Source organism: Cimex lectularius, unplaced genomic scaffold (genome assembly GCF_000648675.2).
Source record: "Cimex lectularius strain Harlan isolate CLEC.00 unplaced genomic scaffold, Clec_2.1 scaffold56, whole genome shotgun sequence".
NCBI classification, from domain to species: domain Eukaryota; kingdom Metazoa; phylum Arthropoda; class Insecta; order Hemiptera; family Cimicidae; genus Cimex; species Cimex lectularius.
Window position 1 is genome coordinate 457,731 of NW_019394202.1, and position 26,948 is coordinate 484,678.

Sequence of the window (26,948 nt, forward strand, 5' to 3'; positions counted from 1 at the left end):
AACCAAAGTGGCCAAACTGGGGGGGGGGATTTTTTATTACTTTACATGGGGGGGGATGGCTTTCATGGTCACTATGATGTGTTAGTTTTCAATGCAATTTCAAATGATAACAATCAAGGCCTAAGAGAATCATCCAACAAACGCAATAAAGAAAATTGCATAATCTGCAGAATGAAAGACAAAAATAATTAGACAAAGAAAGGCCATTTTTGGGAGAGATAAAAGACAATATTATAATCGATGTCAAATGTCTTGGTGTAGGAGATACGGATGTTATATGCTCTTGTGTCGTGCTGCAAATTTTTTGGACAATTTGTCGATTGGGTATAAGTTGTTGCTATAAGGGTAAAATTGTTTTACCTGATCTCAATACCTATCCCGATGAATTAAAGACTTTTATAAGCATCCAAAGAGATAAACAAACATTTTTGGAAAAATATTCAAATTTATAATAATCTATTCGCTTTTCCGTCGTTCAATGCTCAAAATGCAGATATAAAAGAAAATGGTCCATATTCCATATGGATTCTAGGTGCAGCTAATATCAAAGCTGCACACAAGACTTATAGGTGTTAAAAACAACGAACACAGTTTTGGTCAAATATGCATACTTGACGATGTAGAAACAATGCACTGAGCTTCAGAAAGTTAAATAGCAAGATGTTTTATAAATTATTCAACCTATTATGAACCACTGAGCAATATAAAAATCTCTCCTCAAATATACTTAGACACACGAATAGATACCTAAAGGGTCTTTGTTTTGATACAGTTGCAATTCCCAGTCCATCTAGCATTTGCTGTAACTATAAATAAGTCACAAGGACAAAGTTTTGAGAAAATAGGTTTGATTATAAATTCAAGAAACACGTTTACACATGAGCCCCCTGGTTATTAAAAAAATACAAGTTGCGAAGGTTTGATTTTTTTGTATACTTTAACTTTAAGGAATTTCGTTGATCTGAAGAGGACAACAATGGACTGGCTGGTCTGGGAAGCTCAGAACTGGGGCGCCATTACTTGGCAAAGGATGTATCTCCTGGAAGGACCAATGGGAGCCTCACAAAGATTGAGTCCTCATAAAGGTGAGACATCAATGTTTTGGTTTGGGTCCAGAGAAGTCTAGGTTATGCCAGTAGCTCACACCCAAGGGAAATCTCCACTCAGGAGATAGAGGCCGCTCCACGGCAGGTAGCGCCTGCTAGCTTTTTCACAAAGGGATGAGTGGGCAGTGCGCAATAAGACCTCACAAGTTTAAACTTCGATACTGATGAAATTATGAAACCAATGATAAAATAAACAACATGGATTGACCTATAAATTGTAGTGTAAAAATAGTTAAATGAGAAGAAAGAACATTTCAGTTGAAATCAACCAAAAACTGAATATTGTGAAATTAACTTACCCTAGCACTGAGTATTAAATTATTTTTGTCCGTTAAGCACTGTCGAATTCCTTGTTTTAAAATAAAAACAGCTGAATCCGTTTCGTTGTTCGCTCTATAATATTTGGCTTTCTGAATGAAAAGATCTGGGGGCGAGTACATTTCGGCAATTCCTATGTTTGAATAAGCATTTGTCAGGCTTCCATTTCTGAAAACAATAATAAAAATTCATACTAAAACTTGAAAATAAGGAAGGACAAAGTAGGAAAAATATCAAGTAGGAAAGGTTTACTGATATCTTATTGATTCAAAATATAAAGTAAGAAAATATTGAAAAATGTGAATTTTAACAACTTAGAAAGTTGTTAGAGTAAAACTTGTTTTGGTTGACTGGCAATACTAAGCATCGCTTTTTGTTTTATTTTAAAGTCGAGTAAAAATAATTTATGCCATATTTTATGTCCAAAAACCTGTCATGTGTTATGGACAAGGGGTCAAAAAACACTTAACAGTACTTTCTCAAACAATAATTTGGACACATTGCATAATGTATGTAAATTATGAAAGAAGAATCAGACACGCTAATGATCGTGACCTCAGTTAATAAGTTTTATAATGAAGCATGAAATTGTAATTGATACAAGAAACACTATTTAACAATATAGTTTGAAACTTCTTACTTTCTTTCTATTTTCACTGCTCGAATCCACATTTTTCCCAATTCTTTTAGAAAAAGTTCACCATTTAATACTAAATGTTGTTTGCTGAGATTCAGCGCAACCATCATACATTGTTGTCTAACTTTCAGCACATCTTGTATGAACAGTCCGTGAGATGGCAATAAGTTGAACCGAGAATCCAACTGGCTAAAATACTGGCTATAGTTTACGACGGAGAAGTCGTCATTGCATGATGTATTTAATAAATGTGCAAAGTTGGTCACCTCATTAAGGATATGAAGCCTATTGAGAAAATAAATTTAAAAAATACACATAAAAATATACCTAAAAATATAACGACTTACTTTACAATATACCAATAGCCTTGCCTATACTTAAAAACATTCTTGTTGCTTATTTTCGCAAGGCAATCGATTAAATGACACTGCATAGAATTAACTTTTGAAGTCATCTTTTCTATAGAAAGTTGCCTTAAATGTTGAAATGCGCCTATCAAATCGATTCCCCAGCACCAGCTATTTGTAATTCCAGGACCAAGTTGATTTAATTCTTTGTTTAATTGATCATAAGATGAAGTACTCCACAACACCTCAATGTGATCATTGTATAAACTTGGTTCCATGTAAAAACTAAAAAAAAAAAAAAATTAAAATTCAACCAATTTAATAGATAACAAATTCATGTCATTCAAGTCTTTCAGAGGGCACCAGTGACCAATGGTGGCAATAGTTAAGGCATTGACTTGGTAATTCATCACTGTAAGCGGCTCAGATTCAAATCTCATCTGCCCTTACTTAGAACTACAAATAGATTATAAGAATAATGGAAACCCACAACCACATCTATGAAAAATCAAAAGCCCAATTGGCCACTGTGTCCTCTCATGGTCTAATTTAGTCTAAAAAAGTAAATTAATCTATGTCAGTCATAGAGAAGAAATTAGATGTCCTATGAAGTGGGTGTAGTGAACGAGGGGGTCACACCACTTCACAATCTTTTTTTGTTTTTGCGGAATTTCAGTATTTCTTTCTTTATGCAGAGAGAGGAACCTGTAGTTTGGCAGTACCAAACCAGATCGAAACAATTGGTAATAGTCCAAATTACAAATAAATTGATTTTCTATTTATTATTTGGAAATCATGAAATGCTGTCTGGTGTGATGTAGGTTTTAGAAAAACATTTTCTTTATCGTGCCAACGTTTCGGTCTTTATTGAAATCATCTTCAATGCTCAAAGTGTTTATTTTCCATGTAGATGTGTCATTCTTGTGTGTCGTGTTGAGAGTGCCAGTCCAGCCAATAAAGGTTGAAATGTTGGCATGATAAAGAAAATGTTTTTCTAAAACTTACGTCACACCAGACCGCATTTCACGATTTCCAAAATCCAAGATCCTTTCTAAAATCCAAAATATGCCGTATAATATGAACTTATTAGTAACACTTAATAAGATATCAAATATGTAATATTATATGCATTTATATGTATATACGTTATTATATAATTTCCACTAAAAATATTAAAGTATGCAGCATGTATATCAGACCTGGCTAATAATTAACTTTTTTTAAGAAGACATTTTTTCTCTTTGGTCTATTACATATTCATTTTGAACGAACATAATACATAAAAATCTCAGTCACACAAAAAACTATATACATGAAAATATTATATAAAATAAATAATAAACCAAAAATATACAACATATATAATTAAGATTAATTAAGTTCATGATCTGAATTATAATAGATTTCATGATTAGTTTCTGAAAAACAACAGCGTTTATTATTCATCAAATATGCATACCTTGAAACAGGCTTTGCTATGTCGACAGAGGTGTCAGCAACATACTAATAGGAACTTAACATAATTGGATGGTCAATTTCTTGTACAATAATTATACTGTTTTCATTTAAAATTTCATCCGTTTTCCCCAATTTAGTCAACCTGGTATTTTTGTCAAGGATTTTTTTAAATTTCTGTTGTAATAAAATTCTAGCATTGCCCGGTATTTTATTAATTTCTGTTTTGCGTCGAAAAGAAAAATCCAACCTGCTATTTTAGAAGAAGTCCAACATTTGGTATTTTTTGGGTTGCAAATATGAAAGCGGACTGATACTATTTTTGTGTTTCAAATGAGGCCTTTATTTCCAAATTTGACTACATATTACTACCGTATTGTATTTTTCTTATTGGAACAACCTAAAATATGTGTACATAAGTTCATACATAACATTGACAATAGGCACACGGTATACAGAAAGTGTCTGATTGGTATGCAAATAGAAGAAAACGGTTCAAAGCATGAAATCATGGTGTTTCCTATTATCTGCTGTTCTTACTATTCACAGTGATGTTTGGTATGTATCCTCTGTGGATAATGAGAGTCTACAGTAAATTATTATTATATCTCACCTTTCATTTATTAGAGTTTTGGATAGTCTTAGTGCTATAAATGGTTGATTGATGCACAAATAACATTGAATCAACACACGATACGAATGAGTGCTATTATATTTCATTCCCAAATGTTCATAACCGCCAACAGCATCCTTAAAAAGCATTAAAAAAATTACAAGCTTGTACTTTTACTTATTTTATTTATGTATCTAATATATATATAAATTACATCCGCAAGAGTCAAATTTATAACTTAAATATACAGGGTGTCATTTTTTGACGCACCACTGGAAAATCAACGTGGGTGCGTTTAAATCTGACTCAAGGCTTATTTCCTTTGATTAATACGTTAATAAAAGAAAGTGAATCAATTTTCGGTGCACCATTGGAAAATCAACGTGGGTGCTTTTAAATCTGACTCAAAGCCTATTTCTTTTGATTTTAACATTAAAAAAAGGAAGTGAGTCAATTTTCAGTGCACCAAAGGAAAATCAACATTGGTGCGTCTAATTATGACTCAGCACGTTTTATTTTGTTAGTCTTGTAGCAAAAAATGAGATTGTTACATTTATTTACTTTGCCAGAAAAAAATACTCTTAAACCTTAATCAAATTAATTTGTGAAGAATTTTATTAAAAATTTTACATTGTGTTTGAATGTTTTAATAATATTGGTTTTGTTTATTTTCCTTCCAACCTACTAAAACTAATTTTTAACGAATGGTGTGTCAAAAAGTGACTCGCCTATTTTTTGGTAGGAGACTAACAAAATAAAATGTGCCGAGTCATAATTAGACGCACCAACATTGATTTTCCTATTGTGCACTGAAAATTGACTCACTTTCTTTTATTAACGTATTAATCAAAGGAAATAAGCCTCGAGTCAGATTTAAACGCACCCACATTGATTTTCCAATGGTGCGTCAAAAAATGACCCTCAGAATATATAATTTTTCAATAAATCAGTTCCTTATGTGTAATAAATAAATATTAAAAAATTATATATTCTTCATTATCTGGCTAACTTTCTTACCTGAACTGTTCCTGATACTACATGTTTCAACATCCTTTCTTCAATTGTTGGAATTTTTTTACCACACCTCATGACGCCAAGCAATCCATCTAAATCATTAAGCTTTGCATATGTATTCTGTTAAAAAAAATCAAATTATGTTATTTTTCTTCTACAAATATTCATGGTTATGCAAAACAATAAGCTATTTATAAATCTAGGTGGTGTCCAATTTTACTTACTCTCAGTGGAAATAAGTTCATACTAGAATAGTCAGAATCTTCAAAACTTTTTTCAAAGTGATAAAGGGAATGGCAAAAATCATTTTGTACATAAGACTTCAAAGACAATCCAGTAGCCGAGAACTTTTTCAGTAGAACTGAAACACAATTTTATTGTAATCAATCAAAAATCTCTATAATTTATTTATATTTTACAACTAATTTCATACATTTTAAATGAGAGATTTTAAGAACTTCTTTGTTGACTCCCAGATTTGCATCATGAACTTCAATATCAATATATGCTTTGTATAGAAAATCTATTAAATCCAATATAATGGCTTGATACTTGTTATGCTTTTCATCTGAATACATGGAAATGACGTCATCAGATTTTTTTTCCTTGACCAATGATAATTTTTTAGGTATTTGCGTTCTCTCTCGGTCAGTATCCCAATGTAATATACACTTCATTTCCTTCTCCACCAAAAAAACATTTGTTATGGTGGAAAATAAAATCACATGCACTGCAGAGAATAAAAATTAGTATGTATAAATTACAACACGGAAAAATTAGCATGAAATACTTACAAACAATATAAGGTAATACTGTTTCAACAATTTCCAAGTCTACACCGAAACACGGAAGGCACTTGAGAAAGACTTCTTTTGCAAATGAATTTGGTACAAATGTCAATAATTCTGAGCACCATTTAAATGCCCAAACAGTAGGCGATAAGCCAACATGTGACCTAAAATTATACATTGAGAACAATTTCATTTTATAGAAATAGATAAGTAATTACCCGAATACTATATCGTGGCATGGTCGCAACTTCAACTGAGGAGGTTTAAATATATATCTTGTTTTGAGCAATGGCTCTAAGACGTCTTGTTCATTTACTGAAAAGTTTGTGAAAATGCCTTTTTCCCCCTGTTTATAATACATTTTTAAAAGTTCCTGAAAATAAAAACTTTGATTATTAATAATAATTTCAATAATTCAAAAACTACCATTGACCAATGTATTACCTGTATACTGCTAACAATAACATTGACATCATCAATTTTATCCATTTTATTCAATTCCCTGACCATCACGCCAATACAGAGCGAAGCAAACTGCTTACTCCTTACGTCGTATATGTCGTTTCTTTCCTTTGCTAGAATAAAATGTCAAAAAGGAAAAATAATACAAAAAATTATTTGTGGAAAAAGAAGCCAGACCTTTTTCAAATTTGAACGTGAATCTTGCTGGATCTAAAGCTCCCAATTCTCCTAAACACATAGCACAAGCAATCTTTATTTCAGTATTTCTATAATCAACATTTGATAACACACAAGAGACTATCTGAAATGCAAATACTTTATTAACCAGAAAATTTTTTAAATAAACAAATACAGTATGAAATTGTCAATTTATATACAACAGATGAATAGAAGGCAGAAAGAAAATAAATGATTTTAATATAAATATATTTAAAATTAATTAACACCTATTAAAACAAATTCAATAAACTATGAATTTCTGGTGTAATATGACAGACAATATTGCAATGTCTAAAAATTTACAGTACCTCTTCAAAAATCGGATCGAGAGTTTCACTCTTTAACGCTGTATCATACAGCATTGGTGCATAATTTCGCAAAAGTAGATGAAGGTGTCGCAAGCCAACTGCTCTAGCTTCTACATTGTCATAATTCATATGTTGTATTGTTCTGCGAATGTGTTCTTGGTAATCCGTGTCTCTAGAGGGAAAGATGATTATCTATGTTACCCATCTCGCTCATAAAGTGTACCTTATGTATCCTAAAGATTTACTTTGAAAACACAGATTTGATTGCTTTCCAAACAGTGTGCATAATAACATCATCCGGTACATCAGGAACGAAATACAAATCTGGAATATATTCGGCACAAGCTTGGCTGTTTTCAACCACCAAATAGTAGAATAAATTTCTAATATCTGTTGGGAAATGGGAATACAATGGCAACAATTGTAAAAATATAGTTGAAAGGTAAGGAGCCGCTTTATACAAGTCCACACTGAAACATATATTTAAAACAGTGAATTTATACTGTGTATGAGCAAAATTATTGGAAGGTATACAAGGATAATTATTACAAAAACACAAATAAACAATCACAAAGTTTACAGTTGTTACATAACAATATTTTATCACAGATGTTAAAAGGTTGGATACACAGCATTTTTTACAAGGAAGTGCGCATAGGTTGGGTTAGGTTAGGCAGGCTCTATTGTTCAAGGTAGGGTTAACGATTAAGTTAGGTTAGGAAGGGTTAGGGACAAGTTAGGTTATGTTAAGTTAGGTAGGGTCCAATGTTCAAGTAGGGTGAGGAGCAAGTTAGGTTAAATAAGGTTAGGGATGAATTACATTTGGTAGGGTCTAATGTAGGGTGAGGGGTAAGCTAGGTTAAGTTAAGTTTGGGTTATTGTTGGGTTAGGTTACATATCCACGATTCAATTTTTTTCTGTGGGGAAAATATTTACCATTAGAACCACAACACAACTTTGTTAATAGATACTAAGTAAAAAGTAAATATAATAGTACCTGTAACAGAAATAAAGCCAGATTTTGAGACACTGTTTTGGAAATGTATTTATATGAAGGTTTACTCCCGTTCTCAGCGTGTTTAAAAGTTTAATACGAATACTAGTCACTGCTTCTGACCCTAAAATCTTGATAAAAGCCCCTATTGTTTTCAAGCATCGTTTTACGACGACTTTTGAAGACTTGGAAGACGTTAGTTTTGAATCTATAGCTGTGAGTAAACCAACTATGTTTTGTTTCAAGAAATTATTCTGAAAATGTAATGTATTTATTTTAGGATTTGTCAAATTAAGTTAGTCATTGCAATTGTTATACTCCTTATTTAAATGCATAAACATTATTATTTAAAAATGGACTTAGAAAAGTTAAGCTTTGTTAGATGATAAATAGAAGGACAAATGTATCATTGATTCTTAATTGTCTTTTAAACTTAATAATTTACCTTGGCCTTTGTATGCTGATCACTATCAGATATTTTAAATAAGAACCTGATAATAGATATTGGTTTCTGGCAGTTCAAAATTACTTTACAAATAAATTTCTAAAATAAAAACACAAGATTAATAATAAGTTCTTGTATTGTTTTATTTATTGTACATTTTTATGATAAAAATAAATAAAATGCTAATGATGGAATACTTACATTATATCTAAAATATATTAGTGTCTTTAAGTCGTTGTCAGCTAACTTCAGTAGTAAATTTAACATATTTTTTTTCTTTTCTACATATTTATTTTCAATAAAATATATACAGCAAAATATATCCTATTTAGAACAAAGAAATATTGAGTTAAAGTGTAATAATCTGTGTAAACCTACATTTTACTGACTTCGAAATAGTTGGTTAACAGTTGTTGCATTGTAAAGCCTAAATATTCTGCAATCTCATTGTAAACATATTTAACCTGATCAGGTTCAAAGCAAGACATTACGTGCGTTAAAATATATCTTGTTATATATGAAAATAATGCTTTTTCAGGCAAAAGGCCGAACATACGGGAAAATTGGTAAATAGTTTTCCATATACAATATTTGCCCCTGTGCAAATTGTATATAATGAGTTCCGCAATAAACTAGAAAACCCAAGTTGATTTCTTTTATATTAGAAAAAAATATAATTCCAACAAGTTCAATATAGAAAAATAATAATTTACCAAGCCAATTTGTTCTTCGTGCTCAATTAACAATTTCTCCATGTCTATTTCGTGTATTTTTAATACTGGATTTAATAATTTTTTCAATGTACCTTCATCAAACTCCATACCTACACAGTATGCTAAAATAATCTTAATAGTCGGTATTAAAAGTTCTTTAACTGGTAGGCTGAAAAATTAATAACCAATAAGCATGAAAAAAATAAAGAAATAAGCATTTGTAAACAAACCTTGCTATCTGTAAATGAAATTTTAAAATGACACTAATTGTAATTTCCCTTTGATCAGCTGTCAAAGAATCAAGCTGAACCGCTCTATTGCAAATTGATTTGTACATGACTTTCACGACATCGATGTTAACCGAGTGATCATCGTTGTAAATTAAAGTCCACAAGTATTGTATAAGGCCGATTCTATCTTTTAATTCTGGCTCCAATATAGCATTTATTATTTTTTCCACGATTTCAGGTGATTTTAAAACAGGCGTATGTTTGGAATAATGGCAAATAAAAGAGCACATTTTTGTATGAAAGCCTTCTTTAATTCCAAAAATTCTATCACAAAATTCCATACTAGCGTAGTGGACATAATGGACAAGCTTAGTGTTGTAAGTAAATGTCTGTTTGGATTGCAAATCACAATCTAAGCAGCATAAATTGTGTGAGAACCCATGTCTAAAACAAAACATACTTCAATTATTTATTTGAATCGTATTATATGGAATTCAATATCTCAAAGAGTCGGCTTACCTTTGCACAACGCATCTATTTGCCAAAATGCACAATAAATATTTCCCCATGACATTATGAAATAGTACATTGATGTTAGACAATATAAGGTGATGTAATGACCTGGCAATGGTATTTTTTAAGAAATTATCTTCAAAACTCAGAAAAAAAATAACTAAAGCACTGATTGATTTTTCAACCAGTGTTGGGTGTGCAGCTTCCCTCACAATACCGCAAAGAAATTTCACAACAATGTGAGTATAGTTTGAGTAAATGTTTTCCTTCAAGACTAAAGTTAAATAGCAAAGCCCCTCCACACAAGCTTCATCTACCTCCAAACCTGAAAAGATTTCAAAAGAAAATTTAAAAACTTACACAATATAAAGTAGATGATAAAAGAAAACATTTACCAAGCATCGGGCTATGCCAAGCTGTGAGAAAAAGCATGTACACATCTCTTAATTGGCAAATGTCCTCACCGACTATCTTTAGAACTGCACTGAGTAATTTGATGAGAACCTGAAATGTTTCAACACTCGGCGATACCCTCAATGCCTGTTTGATAATGACTGGAGTTTTTTTAATATTTTCTAAAACGTCTTCACTAAAGAATTCTATCTTCACAGTTTTGTATTTCAATTCTAATAAACACTTGAGGTGATATCCTGTTCTTATTGCGTTCAAAGCAAACTTAAAATGGTCGTCTCGTTTCGTTGAAGAATCACTTTCATCAATAATATCTTCCAAATTTTCTAATATAATTTCCCACATTGGGTTAATTTTATTAACGCAAATTGTTTCAAATGCTGTATCAGACCTAAAAATTAATTTCATTTAATAAAAAGTTCTTACAAATAATGTTAAATAAGATTTGCAAAAATTATAATAAAAAAATACTGACTTTGATATTCCTGCAGGTATAGACAAGGAATCAGAATGAATATTTTGTTGAGTAATAAACTTTTCGATGTTTTGTAACATGCATTCTTCAAGGACTGGGTAAAACATCTGCAATTAACTTTATTTATTAATAAAAATAAATTGTTCTTAAAAGTAGAATAACCCTATAATTAAGATTATTTGGAGATCGTGAGATGTGGTCTGGTATGACATAGGTTTAGAAAAACTTTTCTTTATCGTGCCAATGTTTTGATCTTTATTGAGATCATCTTCAGGGCCTTATTTTAGGGATTTAGGATTTATAAATATTGTTTAAATTATACAAATACAAGTAGGATGTGGAAAAAATGAATTTATACAATACCTAACCTACATCACACTAGAACATCTCACGATCTCCAAATAATCATCTACTAACGGGTCAGTAAACACCACACATTTCTATAATTAAGTGCTAATGGGGTAGTTATTATATAACATTCATATTTAAAAATATAATTTAGTGCCTTTAATTAAACAAAATATATTTAACACGAGACATTGAAAACTACAATTATCAAGTGAGTGGCATTCATACTCAATCTATATGGAGCAAAAGTATAACCCTCTTCCATTGTATCCAGCAGTTGCAATTCATTTGTATTAACATAGCTATGTTTTTGGGCTGGATACATAATTTATTTACATGAAAATTTTCATGTCACCAATTTTGTGTTACTGGGAAGTGTACATGAGTTGAGTTAGATTAGGGTTAAGAACAAGTTAGGTTAGATTAAGAATGAATTTGGTTAGGTATGGTTAAGATTAGGATAGGTTAGGTGGAGTTATGATTTATTTAGGGTTAGAGTTATTATTGTAAACAGAAGAATAGTCATATATTCGGGCAGCGGTACTTAGGGCAATTACCACATCGGTAGTAAAGTCCAGTCATTTAGGATTGCATTAGGGCCCTGTCAGACATATGGGAAAACAACAAAATTATTCTTGTCTGGGTACCAGAGCATAGGGGCAACAAAGATGCCAATAAATTAGCACAAGGAAAGTTCGAAGACACCTGCTGGCCATGATCCCTTTTGTGGAATACCAAACTGCCAAAAACATGGATTCATCAGATAATGGATTAAAAATAAGTCCTCTGTTCAAATAGAATTTAGCCCAAGACAAATAGTTCATGAAAAGTCCATAACAGAAACTAACGGCAGAACTATTAAATTTAAAACATGTTAAGATTAGAATAACAATTACTTATAAACTTAGAATAACTTCTAATTGGCTGTAGACTCTGGAGGCATGTATATAGACTTGGAATGGTGCAGAAATGAGCCAGAAGCCGAGAAAGCGGAACATGCCCTCTGATTGTGTAAAATATGTCATAACATATAGCTTATGTAGACTTAGATTCCTACTCCTGGGAGAGCAAAAGCCCAGTCCTGAAGGATACACACAGAATCCTTGAAAATGCCTTGGGATCTGGTAAAAAGCCTTAAGCTAGATGAGGAGCTCTAGACATAAACGGAGATGCACAATAGAACAAAATTGGTTATGGAGTACAGGTTGTAAAGGGGCCGACTCCTTCTCTGATCTAATCTAGGATTTAGGACAAGTTAGGTTGATTAGATAGATTTTGAATTTGGATTAGAGTTAGGGACCAATAGGTAGGTTTAGGGGGGGCTAGGTTAGATAGGGTTAGGGCTAAGTCAGGTTAGGTGGAGTTAAGATTAAGTTACAGTTACGGATAGGTTTACATTTTCATAATTCAATGTTTTTCGTGATTGTTCATTACACTCATTAAAATTATCATCTAATAAATTAACCAGAGAACCCAATTATTTTTTGTCTTTGTTGTACCTCATATTTTTGAGCTACGTGTATCATTGCACTGATGTCGTTAATATCTGTTGTCTCTACTGATGTAAATTGTAACAACGAGAGTAATCGATTCGTCCATTCTTGTTTAACTAAAAACAAACAAAAAGTTGCGATTTGACTCCTTTATGTAATTTTAAAAAAATCATGTTAGGTAATACCTTGTTCTTCTATATTTTCACATTTGTAAACCAGCGCAATGAGGTTTAATAAAGATGAAAACATTTCCTTGTTTATAGCATTCACTCCTGAACATCCTACTAGAATCGCATGATCCACAGCTTCAGCCATTAGGCAAAGTGTATTTTTATTTAATTCATGTTGATTTAGAACCACGGAGCTGAATTCCAAAAAGCAATAGTTGATATTATGCCAGACCTTAAAAAAAAAAAAAAAAATTATGTGTATTACATGCTAAGATACCTGGCACAATTTTAAAATTGATTAATTGTTAACAATATTTTAGTAAGAAAAACATACCTCATAAATGATTGGTTTATTTAATTTAATAAATAATTTACAAGTTAATTGTTTGGCTTTTTCATTAACAACACCTCTCGATAGCTGCATTATATCTATTGCCAGCTGGAGGAGATACACTATATATGAATGGGAATGAATAAATTTATTGAAATTATGATCTATCAACTGTAATAAAAAAAACACAAAGTAGTTGTTATTGTTAATCTATAAAAAATAAAACTGCATCACTTGCCATTAGGAAACAGTAGAAAACAGCTGAGAAATCAATTTGTTGATTTATTTGAATGGTAACTTGTCGCTTTGTAACGTAGCTAGGAATATACTGATCACTTTTTATATGAAAAGTAATGAATTCATCATCGATGACGGTAGAACATTTTCCAAGTTTACCTACAGAATATCATAGATTAAAAAATGTAGCTTACATTACAAATACGAATTTCAATTACCTTTTATAATTTTTGCAAAACATTGTACTACTTCCTGCAAGTCTAAATGTGGTAATGAATTCAAGCAATTAAATATCGTCAACACACAGCAGATTATCTTTTTATACAAAAACGATATACTCTTTACACATAACAACTCAATGGCATTTTGAGTAAGCCATTTTAAAAAACCTAAAATAAATATATAATATAATAAATCAAATAAAAAATTAATAATAAATATCTTGTTCAGATTTGATACACTGACAGACAAAATAAATGGACCAACCTTAAATTTTAATGTATTTAGATTTATTCATATTTTGCATACCAAAAATAGTTTGGTTGTAAAAATAAGAAATAAGACATTTAAGAAGAAAATGTTTAAAGACTGTGTGTGCATTTCTTGGAAAAGATTTCTGGAAAAATCCTGAGGAATTCTTTCCCATTCATCACAAATAGCCGTTTGCAACTCTTTTAGGTTGTTAGGACTTGGATTTCCCCATCGTACTCATCGTTTATTGGTCCCAAATGTTTTTAATTGGGTTCAACAACAAGCACTCAATTCAACCTCATTCAGGTAGTCATCCACAATACGTGCTCTATGGGGCCAGGCGCCCTGCATTAGCAAGAATCTCTCACCATTGTGGAGGAGGGCAAATAGCACTGCATGTTTTTTGTTATGTCTTGTAAATACCTCTGTGAAGTTATAGATCTTCCTCACAATTCGGTGCGGGCGTACAAGGAAATGCCACCCCAAACATCAATGACCCATAGAATGCCACCTGAGGAATCATACAGGATGGGGCGGGGCGTATCTTTCTCCTGAGCATCTCCACGTGAAATTATGCCCATCTGAAGATTTCAGGTCAACTCTCACTTCATCTATAAAGAGAAATCGTCCCCAATCTTCCAAAGTCCAATTCACATGTTCCCAGGCCCCAAGCCTGGCCACTTTCTGAGCTGTGACAAGAAGAGGTCCAAAAGCCGGGCGACGGGCCCTGAGATTATTTTCATTGAGCCTTTTTCTTACAGTCCTGGAGGAAATCTAAACATTTCGGACTTGTATTATCAGATTTCTTATCTCATTTTGTGTAATGCTACGTTTTTGTAGAGATTGATGTTGAATAAATCTACCAACTCTGGTTGATTGGTTCTCTGAAGTGCCGTAAATCCCTTCCTATTGTAGAACTCAGCCTCCACTTTGCTGGCTGTATCCTTCCTCAATAATGAACCTGACACCATCATACTCAAATACCTAACTGGAGCCATTGAACAAGGTTTAAGAAGAAGTATAATATCAAATGAAATCAACAATGTAAAAACATTAACTGAAAACAAACTTAGGGGTAGCAGAATGGAAGTGCTTAATGCTTCCTTTTTCAAATGGGATTAATCAGTAAGTGAAGGAACACAGCAAACAAAGCATTATTTACTGTTTACTTTGACTACTATAGCTTCTAATTGCCTGTACCTAATGTAGAAAGATAATGTATTCAATTTTAAACTAAATAAATAAGTGGTGCATTAAATTTGTCCATCAGTGTATTAATAAACCAATCAATTAAATTATATATTTTTTAACAAGAGTATTTCAACTAATATTTAAAAAAAAGTAAGTATGTCGGGTTTAAATTCAGAGCCTTTGGACCATTACCTTACAGTGAGCACCAGGAATGAGGCAGGAAAAACTGGACTAGGACCAACATTCACATTCCTTGGAAATGTTGGGATTGAGTTTTCAAAGAAATTTGAAACCATATATTAAAAATTGATTATGACAATGTGTAGAAATAATTAAGATTGTTTTGCTCTGATGATGACCTCAAAATAGGTTTAAAGCTAGTTGAATGAAATTGTTTCTTCATCCAAACCATACTAAGATCCAGATTATTCATGAGTTAAAAAGTGATCGATACATCTAACAGTTTAAACTGAGTCCATGACCGTGGGTCTACAAGAGACTAACAAGCTGACCACCGTGGTCCCCATGCTTTAAGCTTGCACTGAAAAATTATAGTCCCCATAGAACTTTCGGTTTAGTGTTCGCTATATCTAGAATCATGTTATTGACCAATCACCATGACAGTCCGAGTGTCCTGAGCTTTCCAGTATAAGTTTCATCAGATAAAAACTAAGGCCTAGTACACACGAAGCATTTTCTAATGCGCGTTAGTGAAATGCTGAAGTTCAAAGTAGGGCGTACACATGATAATGTGTGATTAAGCCCAACGCACAATTTGAGATTCTCCTCACTACGCGCGTTTCACGGCCTGAGTCGAGACACAAAGTAACTAATGGGTCTGTTCAGATCAATGTGCATTTTACCATCTCCTGATCGATGTAATTGAAAAAAGACCTGCATTGCGGAACGTAAATTATAGCGATTATTATATTTATTACAGCTCCCTCATATCTGTCAACTATATCTCATCAACCACCACATTCTTCACATTCCTGTGATTTAGCCGTCGAGCAGTTCAGCATTGCAGCATGATATGGAAGTTCTTACGTAGCTTTTTTAAACTTGTCTAATGTCTCATGTATTTTTAAAAGTTGGTGTGTTCTTGTTCTGCAATGTCATCATTATCAATGTTTTATGATGAGTTTTTCTTCTGGCAGGATGGATTTTCTCACACAATGAGGTCTTGATGAAATATCGCCCTTAATCAAGTGCAAAAAAAGGTCAAGAGTTAAATGACATTCTAAAATAATTTAAAAATTTTGGTTCATAATAACGTAATTTTGGGTAGAGAGTAACAAGCATACTATTTGTGAATCTATCTCTTAAAATAAAATAGACCCAATACGTTTTTTGTTGCGATCTACTTAGTTTATAGCGGAAATAGAGATATCATAGACAAACAACTTCTTCGACTTCTGTCGTAAAAGTGTTCTTGCCCAAGCGCTCGATGTGTTCACCACAAGCGACCGTTTACATGCGATCGATCGTGCGATTCAACGCCCAATGTGTACTAAGCCTTAGAGACCCTTCCTGCAAGCAAATATCAACAGAAACCCTGTCAGGGAAAATTGACACGCCATCGAGTGACTAACTTTGAATTAGAACGATGGTATTGCTGTCTGTTGTGTCGATATTCCTCAACGAATCACATACAGTACTCAGTAAATTGTCCGCCAGAAAGCATTTTCTTTCCCTCGGGGCTTCTTCGTCTCGTAAAGTAAAAAATACGTCGTCCAAAAATGACCAGCAGTTCTTCCTTTCGGGCTGTTCGCTACAATTTCACAAAGAAAAATTAACAAAAAGCCCATACTTTTTGAAAGAAATTAATTCAAAAATAAAGGACAAACATACTCGATGTAGGACGATTCCATGACTAAGTCAGAATTTCTTTTAATTAACTAAAAAGCCCCATTTCCGAATAAAACAACTTTCAACGCCAATCACCGAAGTAAGCATGTTTTGATAACTGTTATCACCAGCCGTCCCGCGTTATGAATGAGCTTTAGTTCAAGTGAACGATTCAAAAAAAGAACGGTGAACGATCGTTCTTTTCAATCTACATCTCTACCTTCTGCAACTGATCTTTAATAGTAATTTATTTATTTATTTACATATATTGTTTGATTTACATAGATAAAGTATATAAAATGTATTTAAAATAATTAAAATATTATAAATGTATTTTATCTCAACCAAAACCTTACATAAAAAGAATAATTACTTGAAAGAAGTAACTTGGTCAATTGACCACTAAAACATAAATGTATTTTATGTTTCCAACATTTTAGTTATGGAGAAGAATATAACTTAAGAAGATTAAGATAAATTATGATTAATTATAAGAAGATAAATAAGTTTGGAATTCTTTTGATTATATCATAATTTATTTTACAGTGGTAATATTAAAGATGGTTTTAATTAACATAAGAAAATACGCAAGTCAAAATTTAACAGTGTAAAAGTAGACAAAACATTATTTTCAAAATGTAATTATAATACAAGTTATTGAAAATTTATTCTGATTCATTTATGCTTGGTTGGTACCTATTACCACCATCTTCACTGCTATTGGAGGTAGAGGAAGGGTCGTCTTCACCTGATTGAGAATAGGCCATGCAAGGTTGACACATGGACACTTACTTTTGGGCCAATGCTCTCGTACACACACAAGTCCAGCATGTTGCTTGATGTGTCCAACCTAATTGAAGATTGCGATTCATTGGATCCATATATAGAGCGCATAGGAATGCCACCCAATTTAAGAACTGTGCTTGAGCATAACAGCGAGTGTATGGGTCCCCTGTTCAGAGGAAACAGGGTTGTTCTATTGTATATAGTAATAATAATTGTGTATTCCTAGTTTGCATTGAGTGAATGTATTTATTAGCGTGCATATGTGATGTGGGAGGGTCGATGGCGGAATAGTACCTCATCGACCCTCAGTTAGGTTAGTTGTATAATATGTGTAAATGGTGATAGAGAATATCAAGTACTCCATCATTCTAATTGAAAGAGAGGGGAGTGAGAGGGTGAAGAGGGAGGGAGGGGGTGAGAGAGAGAGGGTGAAGATGGAGGGAGGGGGAGAGTGAGAGAGAGTTGTTGACATTGGGTTTTAAATAAATTTTACCATGAAAATTATAAAAATAATTTTATTATTGGCTTATTAAGAAGGATAATCATCTTTGTACGCACATTTCATACAAAAATATTTTTAGTCATGTAAAACCTTGTAGTGTTGCGGCAATTATTATTATTTTGTTTATTTATTGAAAAGTTAGTATTGTATTAAAAAATTTTCAATCACAGATGTTTTCAAGCTAAAACATATGTACATCCACAAACAGATAAATTATCTAATTATTTATCCATCGTACATTAGATACAAACTGACATACGATAACAGTAAAGGTCAAAGTCATTTTTTGTTCTAAGAATGAGTTTTTTTTAAACAGATTAAATTATAATCTGCTCCAATAAATACAAATCAAATAAAGGAATGCAAATAATATTTTTTATGCAATAAAACTTTTTTTTGTTTATAGTTCACCGATAAGTTTTATAGTTCAAAAGTAAATCTTTTGTGGGAAATTCACTCTCAAATATCTATTTCTTTCATCTAATGGGTTTAGATAATATCATTACTTAAATGCATTATGAACAAGTATTGTGCATTTATGTAGGTCTGCAACACATTAAAAATAGATGATTGTTATTGCTCTGAAAAACAACTAACAATAAGTAACAGTCCACATATAATATAAAAAATATAAAATCACTATTAAATGAAGTGCCCAAAGGCACAATTCGTTTCATGTTAATAATAAAGACTAGCATTTGAATGTTGTTCAGAAAACAACGTTTGATTACAATGCCAAGGAATTGTGAAATTTTACAGTATAAATTGTCTGTATAAAATATATAATTCAAATAATACGTCACACTTATTTAAAACAGAATTTTATTTCACTGTATAAAATTCAAGAAAAAGTTTTTTTTTAAACTATATAGTTGATTTAAGACTTTAAAAAACTAATATTTTAAACTAGTTGTTACAAAAGTTATGAACTATTTTAATGAGCCCTTGCTTAATTTATTAATAGACAATTTGTACAAATTTACAATGATATATAATGAAAAGATTATCATTACAATTTAAAATAATCTATATATATATATTACTTTTTCTTTGTTCCTAAATAATTATATATTGAGAAATATTTTACTTGATCTATTTTTTAACTTCACATAAAAATAATCATAATTTCAAAAATTTTACAGGTCTTATCTAAAAAAATTACAGATTTTTGCAGGCCCAAAAGGTGTAAACTTTTTATGCAAACAAATTAATATGATTGGTAATGACAAATTTCTGTTCTAAATTATAAACAATGTAATTACAATACATTGTAATCAAATATTTGTGTGATGATAGTAACAGAATAATTTGATAAAACGTCTCAAATTGTATCAATAATATATATAGACACACATATATTTAAAAAAAATCATTATGCTGTCAAAAAATGTTTTACTTTCACAAATTTCGATAATAATATTTAAGGATGATTATTGTTTAATACAGCTTTTTGTTGTTATAACAATGATGCGAGTGAACAAATCTGTTAAGAGTACTCATTTTTCTGCAAATGTTGGATCCAGAATTAATGTAGAAATTGCAAATATCAAAAATACAATCCCTCCAATCAGCATTACTAAAAACAAAAAAAAAATTATTTATATTATAGACAAAGGTTTCCTCTTCCAAGTCAATGCAGTGTGGATATTACCCTATAAAATATTTAATTACCTGAGGCATTTATTAAAAAAACAATAAATAAAATAAATAAATTACAAAATATAAATATAGTGAGTTTTTAAAAATATCTACCTAAGTTAATTTTTACTTAATTTAAAAAAAAATATTGCATGTTTGTCACAAATATGAACATTTTGTTACAGAGCAATTTAAGTTTTTGATAAACAGACTCTTTTGAGCTGCTATAAAGGGAAACATTTTCTCGCCCATCCTTATTTCATGAATATACATCTCCAAGAAAGAAATACTTAACTTAAGGACTTAAGGATTACCTTTAGTTATGATCTATCTTTACAGTTACTTATTGATTGTATTTGCATTAAGGCTCATAAATTGCTTTTTTTTCAGAACAGAGATTTTCCAAACTAAACTGAAACTACTTTTTTGTACACTACCCTTGTCGGAATCTTTAGTTTGGGTATCAAATTACGATTACTACAGCAAAAATAAAGTACAAAGGAAAATGATAAATATTATAGGCTCAAGGATTGGCTTGTGCTACGTAGATATAATGTATGATGACTAATGTGACATACTGAACCTTCCTTCTGTACATTCTCAACGTTTCATACTAGATCTTATTTTCTTTTTCCAACTCCTAAACATCTCTTGGAAAATTGATGTACCTCTTCCTTCATTACCCATCTCTTCCATATACTTTATGTCAAAGGAAACTACCTATTCAATAAGGACAGCACACTCTTCATCTATTTTACTTGATTTTCATAGCACCACCTTACTTACCTACTTACAAACAAAAGATCGTTCGGTTAATATGTACTGATAAATTATAAAATAATAATATTTCAATAAGTGTCAAATTTCATCTACAGACATATTTCTCATTAATTTCACTGTGAAATACAGTTTTTCTAATTTTCTATTATATTTTTATAGATTTTTAATAAGATTCTATCAGTTTATACAAATGTATATAGTTTTCTAAGGATTTCTGTATACATATTTATATTTTTTATGTTTACATTTATATATAAGCGCAATATTTTGTGTTTTATACCAAACATATAAAGGATTAACTGCTAGTATATAAATAAATAAAGTTTAGAATGATTTTAAATTATATGTGACAGAAATAATTTACCTGTTTTTGTAGATATTTTTTGTGCCAACATACGTCCACCTACAACTGCGACACCAGTGCAAATGGAATGGCCTAAAATTGCCCCTAATGTTACAGCATACATATTCTACAAAAAAAAGTAACATTTCGTATAAGCATAGATTTATAGAAATTTTACAAATAAAAATGTTCTCTGATCAATCAGGTTTTAATGAATTTTAAATTTCCTTTTTTCTTTCCTGGTTTCTAATTTATGTGTTGACCATGAGGATAGTTAAATCATTATATTCAATAGTATATTCAATGTAATTATGCATTTAAGGATACATTCATTAGCATTTTCAAAACAAAGATGATCTATTTAAGATGCAATAAATAAATACAAATGGTACAGATTATGGCACAATTGCTAAAACATAGCCTTCATAAAGTTGTGAGAATGTTTATGCGCCTTCTAATTAAGCAGACAAAAAAAAAGAAAGTTAAAATTTATTTGTAACCTAAACACATCAAATACATTTTACAAATAAGTGTGTTATTGGTTTCATGTTATATTTCTGCTAGCCACAATACTGACACTAAGGCAACCCCCGGAGTACGTATGTTAAGAGAGAGAGAGCATTGGCTGGTAGTTTATCTTAGGGAGATCTCGAGGTCATTGGCAGTCGGGTGGATCAAAAGTTTGATGTGGAACTTTTGGAAGCAGGATTGGGTCATTTCATTTGGCAATTTGTCTGAACATTTTTGATTGGAAAGAGTGGTTAGTTGCAGTAATATCTTATATAGGATTAATTGAGTTTTGATAGTCAAAATAAATTTCAATCGTAAAAATTGTCCATAGTTGTCAAAGTCTTGTAAATCTCGTGTGTCAGTCTGCTGTCTGGGTACAGGGCATAGTCTTAAGTATCTGACTTGAATAGCAATCGGTAGTTTTTATTTATTTATGTTCAGTCTTATACAATCTTATTCACCATTCAGTGCACCATTTTTTGAAGTACCTTTAACTCAACTTTTTTTAAGCAAAAAGGAAATGTAAATGGCAAGGAATAACGTATGTCACAGTAAACTGACAAACAACTGAATAAACTGTTTTAATTGTAAGTTGTTGTTTCATTTCTAGTTTAGGGTTAGTTTTCATTGCATAACATATCGCACATCCACAAGAAAAGTGACACGATTTAACAAAAGAAAATTTTGCAGGAAAGACCATTGGAAGTAACTTTTTGTAGCTTATATATTAAGTTAATGCCATTATGGTTATTGGCATTAAAAACTGTCATGATCCATCAATATTGTCTTTCGTTTCTCCAAGAGGTAAAACACAAAACAAATACATATAATATGCAAATAAAATCTAAATCATGAATGTATCAATGCTCCAAGTTTCGATTATTTATCCCTTGACACGCAGGAATATTATATTAAAAAGATGTGTCGGTTATTATAAACAACAGTACGTTATAAATTACTACAATTAATTAAGGTTTTCATCTGAGATAAAAAAGTCAATGGCACGAGCGGGATTCGAACCCACGATCTTTGGCTTGATACGCCGTTGCTCTACCACTTGAGCTATCGTGACCTCGATCCACTCAGACATCAACCTCCCATCTCAGCCACACCTTTTGAATTTTCCCTCCTTTTTGCCATTTTTCAATTAATTGGTCAAGCGGACCACAAAACTAGTGAATTGAATAAGTTATAAATTACAGTGACACAACTAAAGATGTGACTCCAGACGAGCATAAAATCCTTCACTAAATAAGAGAAAACTGACATAACTCGAAATAGGCCACTTTTCGTGATAAATACTTGCACCGATGCGTTAAAGCTCGACAGAACAAAGATATGCCACTTTTTGTGAATGGTGACAGTACGTTCCCACCAATTCAAAAGTGACACATACTGCTGCCTGGGAGAGAGTCCACCTACAGTTGTGTCATTTTTCCTGCAGCATCACACACTCGAATACTTGAGAAAAAAAAATTAAATAATCCAGTTTTTATAATTTTTCGTCTTAAGTCATTTTACTTGTGGTGAGCAATATTGCTGAATGCATGCAATGCAGTTAAGATTGTCATAATTTTTTAAAAGTTATTAGTAAATAAATATTAAATAAGTACATGTTTAATAATTGAAACAAAATAGATGTACACTTTAATTTTAATTAATTGTAGTCTTCTCTTGATGGTTAAGATAACCAAAGAGCCTGTCTTTTATTTTAAAACTGTATTTGTGTGTATTGTAAATTATAAATTAAATAAAGACTAATAATAATAATAATAAATGTTTTAATATGTTATAATTTTAGTATATCCTGATCAAATCCTGATTTCTTAATTTTTTTAAATTGAATTAAGACTTTGTGGCAGTACTTTTTTTCATACCTGTGAATGATCTTTGCTTGCTGTTCCAAGCAAAAAAATATTATAGGATGTTGGAAGCTATTCTATGCTACATATAAATTTAACACTTAATAGAAAATTAAAATGTTTTTTACAATAATATACCACTGAAAATACTAATTTCGGTCTTAGATTTCTCAAAGAAAGGATAAATCATACATCACAAAAATATGAGAAAGGCTCAGAAAAGCACAATGGTCAATAAATAAAGTAGAACATGACAAACTTACGTTAACATTGTCAGTGTTTATTTTGCACATATTTGAACTGAGTGTAAATTTCACGTATGAATGCCAAACATTATTTTTTCTGTTTCAAAATTAGTTGTAAACACTTCAAAATAAACTGAATTGTAATAAAGCATAATTAGTTATTGCGACTGTACCTCTCTAGATGCCAAAATAACTGTAGACAACTGTGAACGATCGCCCCACTCTGCAAGAAAAGTAAGAGTAAAGGCTTGTAATATGACTTGAGGTACAAGGAACATAGTTTTATGTTTAGGCTTTTTTTCAACCGGCTCCATTGTCTCTTCGTCAACAGTGTTGATATCGGTCGACACCTGTAAATCATTATACACTTAAAACTAAAAGTAATTAAATTAATTGAAAATTTAAAGAAAAATATATTTCATTGCTTGCGTATGAATAAGAAGTTTAGTCTATGTATTTTTGAAGTGACACAAACCATTAATTGTTAATTGTATGATACCGAATGCCTCTGATCTAGATCTGACACCTTTAATTTTCAAGTTTTGCATATGGTGAAAAAATAAGAATAGAAAGACTCGACCAACATTCAGAAAGTTAATAATTATAAATGCCTGTAGATATAAATAAGACCACTTCAGGTTGTCATTAAAATGTGTACTTTCGTCGCGGCTCAGTGGACAAAATGAAGGCTTTGAATAATATATACTTGCATTTCTGAAATCATAAAAATTGGTATACAAAAATTTAAAAGTTTCAGTTTTCAACTATTTTAAAAACAAGTAATTGCACATGTGTTTTAGTTTTTTTAGCATTGCAGTAATGGAAAACATTAAATTACATTATCTAAAAAATATTTACTAAAACACCATTAATGAAATGTTTACATACAAGAATATTGAATAAATTCATTTTTACACCAGGTATATACTTTTTATTTTATACTGTAATGCCAAGGCAAATTTAGTAAAATCTATCTACAATTAATTAGTATTTATGTTATCATCTTTATACAGCTATTACCATCACCATTCCACGACCATTTGTTATCATGTTTGCCCATTAATTTACATAACACAATCAATTATGAATTTTGATACTGTAAATTTTATATTTTATTGAATGGGAATATACAACTAGTTTGTTTATTAAACAGAAACTTGTTTATTTCAATAGCCTTGAGGGTGAAAAATATTTAAACATCGAAAACAAGTTGATTGAGGACAAACTTCGATGAATTAGAAAAAAAATCATTTAATGAATTTTTAGTGACCTTGCAAAAACATCATATCAAAATTATAGTAATATAAAGCATTTGTTTCATGCAAATACTGTGACCTTTTTAGTACAGACAGATAATTAATGTTAATTATTAAACAGATTTCGACTGTTTGAGATAAATCTAAAGAAGGTAGAAGCAAACCAAGCAATGTAGTTAAGCAATGAGACCCATCATAATATGTTGTTAAAATAAATTTAAAACAATTAATTAAGGTTTTTAGTTGAGATAAAAAAGTCAATGGCATTGAAAAATGGCAAAAAGGAGGGAAAATTCAAAAGGTGGGGTTGAGGTGGGTGTCCGAGTGGATCGAGGTCACGATAGCTCAAGTGGTAGAGCAGCCGAAGGTCTTGGGTTCGAATCCCGCTCGTGCCATTGACTTTTTTATCTCAACTAAAAACGTTAATTAATTGTAATATATTCATTGGTCAAGCGGACCACGAAATTAGTGAATTTAATAAATTTAAAAATTAAATGGATAAATTTGTTTGATATTTATCACTAATGATCATTATAATGTTGAAAAGTTAAAAACTTTCAAATGGAAATTCCTTTTTAAAGTATTGGTAAACAACAGACAGGAAAATAAATCTTAAGATTTATTAAAATTATTTTTTAATATTAAAGGTTTCATAAGAACAATACAAAAATTAGTAGGCTGTTGATTTTCCCAAAATAGTAAACAGAAAATTTCATATTAGCAATGATTTAACTGCATTAATGTAATGAAATATATAAAATAAAACCAAGTATGTTTATTAGTCGCAGTAACACCCAAGATCCATATACCACATACATCAAAATTAATATTTATTTTTAGTACAAGCTATTTTAGTGCTCACTCTAATGAAATTCGGAGATAAATATGTAATATTTAATTAAATGACTGTCAGCGACTGGGTATTTGTAAGCGATTGGATAATGGATTACGGTATCCTAATATTGAAGGTTAGCTTACTACAGCAAGGAATAAGAACATAATAGGTAACATACCTCTACAATTACTACTGAGGGTCCTTTTGTAAACAATAAATTTTCATGGAATAGATTTTCAAGCTGTTTGTTTTTTGTTTTTGTTATTTTTCATCTATACATTACAACTAGCTGGGTATACCATGATTCCAAATAATATTTCTGTATTTATTTTTTAGATAGTTTCCTGCCTAAAATGTATTAAGATGGATTTTAATTATTTGAAATGAAATGGAAGAAAAAGAGAAGGCAAAGAAAGTTTACTATTCGAGGGTTTTTGATAATCCAGCGATAGTTTCTCCGACCTCAGGTAATATGCACAACATACACAATAGATCTCAATATGTCTGAAGCATTTGTTAAATAATGAAAGCAGGATCCCCCCCCAAAAATTACAATCATGGATGTCACATGCTAATTGCAGAAATATATTGTACAAAATAATAATTTGTAAAAACCTTAATATTCTCTTCATCTGGCACCGAACTATCTGATTTTTTCAATCCTTTCCCTAACATAAGGACAGATGACAGTTCCACCTCTCTTTTTTTGTCTGTTCCCTCCAGCTAAGACAGGTATGAACCAAGTTGTAAAATTTCATAATTGGTAACAATACTTATTTGAATTTGATGTGAGCATGTTGATTTGATTCTATCTTACCTGTACAAAAAAATCAAATAAACATTATACTGTAAATTACTATTTTATTATACTTAACATACAAATAATGAAGAAAACTATTATAATTTTTAATGCACATTTCAGTTCATTCTCATGATGGTTATTGTTACCATCACACTGATTTCATGTATATATTACATGGAAAAAAAATCCATACATTTTATTTTTTAAGCTAGCCATTTTTTCTTGTTTAGTTATTTCATTTTCATGCAT

The 26,948-nt window shown here is 31.0% G+C and overlaps 2 protein-coding genes and 1 long non-coding RNA gene across 6 annotated transcripts in view; all 3 read right to left on the bottom strand.

Moving 5' to 3' along the window:
• The window catches only part of LOC106666619 (serine/threonine-protein kinase atr-like), a 32,229-nt gene extending 14,937 nt beyond the window's left edge, over window positions 1–17,292 (bottom strand). The window contains exons 1-29 of one of the 4 annotated variants that reach the window (XM_024230109.1): window positions 17,144–17,291; window positions 16,885–17,063; window positions 13,849–14,019; window positions 13,632–13,789; window positions 13,397–13,564; window positions 13,078–13,294; window positions 12,899–13,008; window positions 11,052–11,158; window positions 10,561–10,967; window positions 10,172–10,490; window positions 9,653–10,096; window positions 9,423–9,591; window positions 9,099–9,341; window positions 8,911–9,033; window positions 8,710–8,808; window positions 8,268–8,518; window positions 7,516–7,740; window positions 7,271–7,442; window positions 6,921–7,044; window positions 6,726–6,856; window positions 6,500–6,654; window positions 6,285–6,445; window positions 5,924–6,220; window positions 5,715–5,851; window positions 5,494–5,610; window positions 4,477–4,613; window positions 2,409–2,693; window positions 2,065–2,346; window positions 1,406–1,592 (exon numbers count right to left, since the gene is read on the bottom strand). In XM_024230109.1, the coding sequence (XP_024085877.1) occupies window positions 1,406–1,592; window positions 2,065–2,346; window positions 2,409–2,693; window positions 4,477–4,613; window positions 5,494–5,610; window positions 5,715–5,851; window positions 5,924–6,220; window positions 6,285–6,445; window positions 6,500–6,654; window positions 6,726–6,856; window positions 6,921–7,044; window positions 7,271–7,442; window positions 7,516–7,740; window positions 8,268–8,518; window positions 8,710–8,808; window positions 8,911–9,033; window positions 9,099–9,341; window positions 9,423–9,591; window positions 9,653–10,096; window positions 10,172–10,490; window positions 10,561–10,967; window positions 11,052–11,158; window positions 12,899–13,008; window positions 13,078–13,294; window positions 13,397–13,564; window positions 13,632–13,789; window positions 13,849–14,019; window positions 16,885–17,063; window positions 17,144–17,163 (5,595 nt within the window). In that variant the 5' untranslated portion in view covers window positions 17,164–17,291. Of the gene's footprint in view, window positions 1–1,405; window positions 1,593–2,064; window positions 2,347–2,408; window positions 2,694–4,476; window positions 4,614–5,493; window positions 5,611–5,714; window positions 5,852–5,923; window positions 6,221–6,284; window positions 6,446–6,499; window positions 6,655–6,725; window positions 6,857–6,920; window positions 7,045–7,270; window positions 7,443–7,515; window positions 7,741–8,267; window positions 8,519–8,709; window positions 8,809–8,910; window positions 9,034–9,098; window positions 9,342–9,422; window positions 9,592–9,652; window positions 10,097–10,171; window positions 10,491–10,560; window positions 10,968–11,051; window positions 11,159–12,898; window positions 13,009–13,077; window positions 13,295–13,396; window positions 13,565–13,631; window positions 13,790–13,848; window positions 14,020–16,884; window positions 17,064–17,143 lie in introns of those variants that run through there. The other 3 variants (XM_024230111.1, XM_024230110.1, XM_014393931.2) reach the window with 3 other exon arrangements.
• Window positions 17,293–18,423: 1,131 nt separating this feature from the next.
• The window catches only part of LOC106666603 (transmembrane protein 165-like), a 40,383-nt gene continuing 31,858 nt past the window's right edge, over window positions 18,424–26,948 (bottom strand). The window contains exons 4-7 of the mRNA XM_014393888.2: window positions 26,513–26,620; window positions 23,980–24,156; window positions 21,211–21,316; window positions 18,424–20,004 (exon numbers count right to left, since the gene is read on the bottom strand). Coding sequence (XP_014249374.1) covers window positions 19,925–20,004; window positions 21,211–21,316; window positions 23,980–24,156; window positions 26,513–26,620 — 471 coding nt within the window. The 3' untranslated portion in view covers window positions 18,424–19,924. The remainder of the gene's footprint in view (window positions 20,005–21,210; window positions 21,317–23,979; window positions 24,157–26,512; window positions 26,621–26,948) is intronic.
• On the bottom strand, window positions 24,282–26,506 carry LOC112128234. The gene is made up of 3 exons (XR_002910909.1): window positions 26,319–26,506; window positions 26,076–26,245; window positions 24,282–24,520 (listed from the first exon to the last, which is right to left on the bottom strand). It is a non-coding gene; the product is annotated as an uncharacterized LOC112128234 (long non-coding RNA).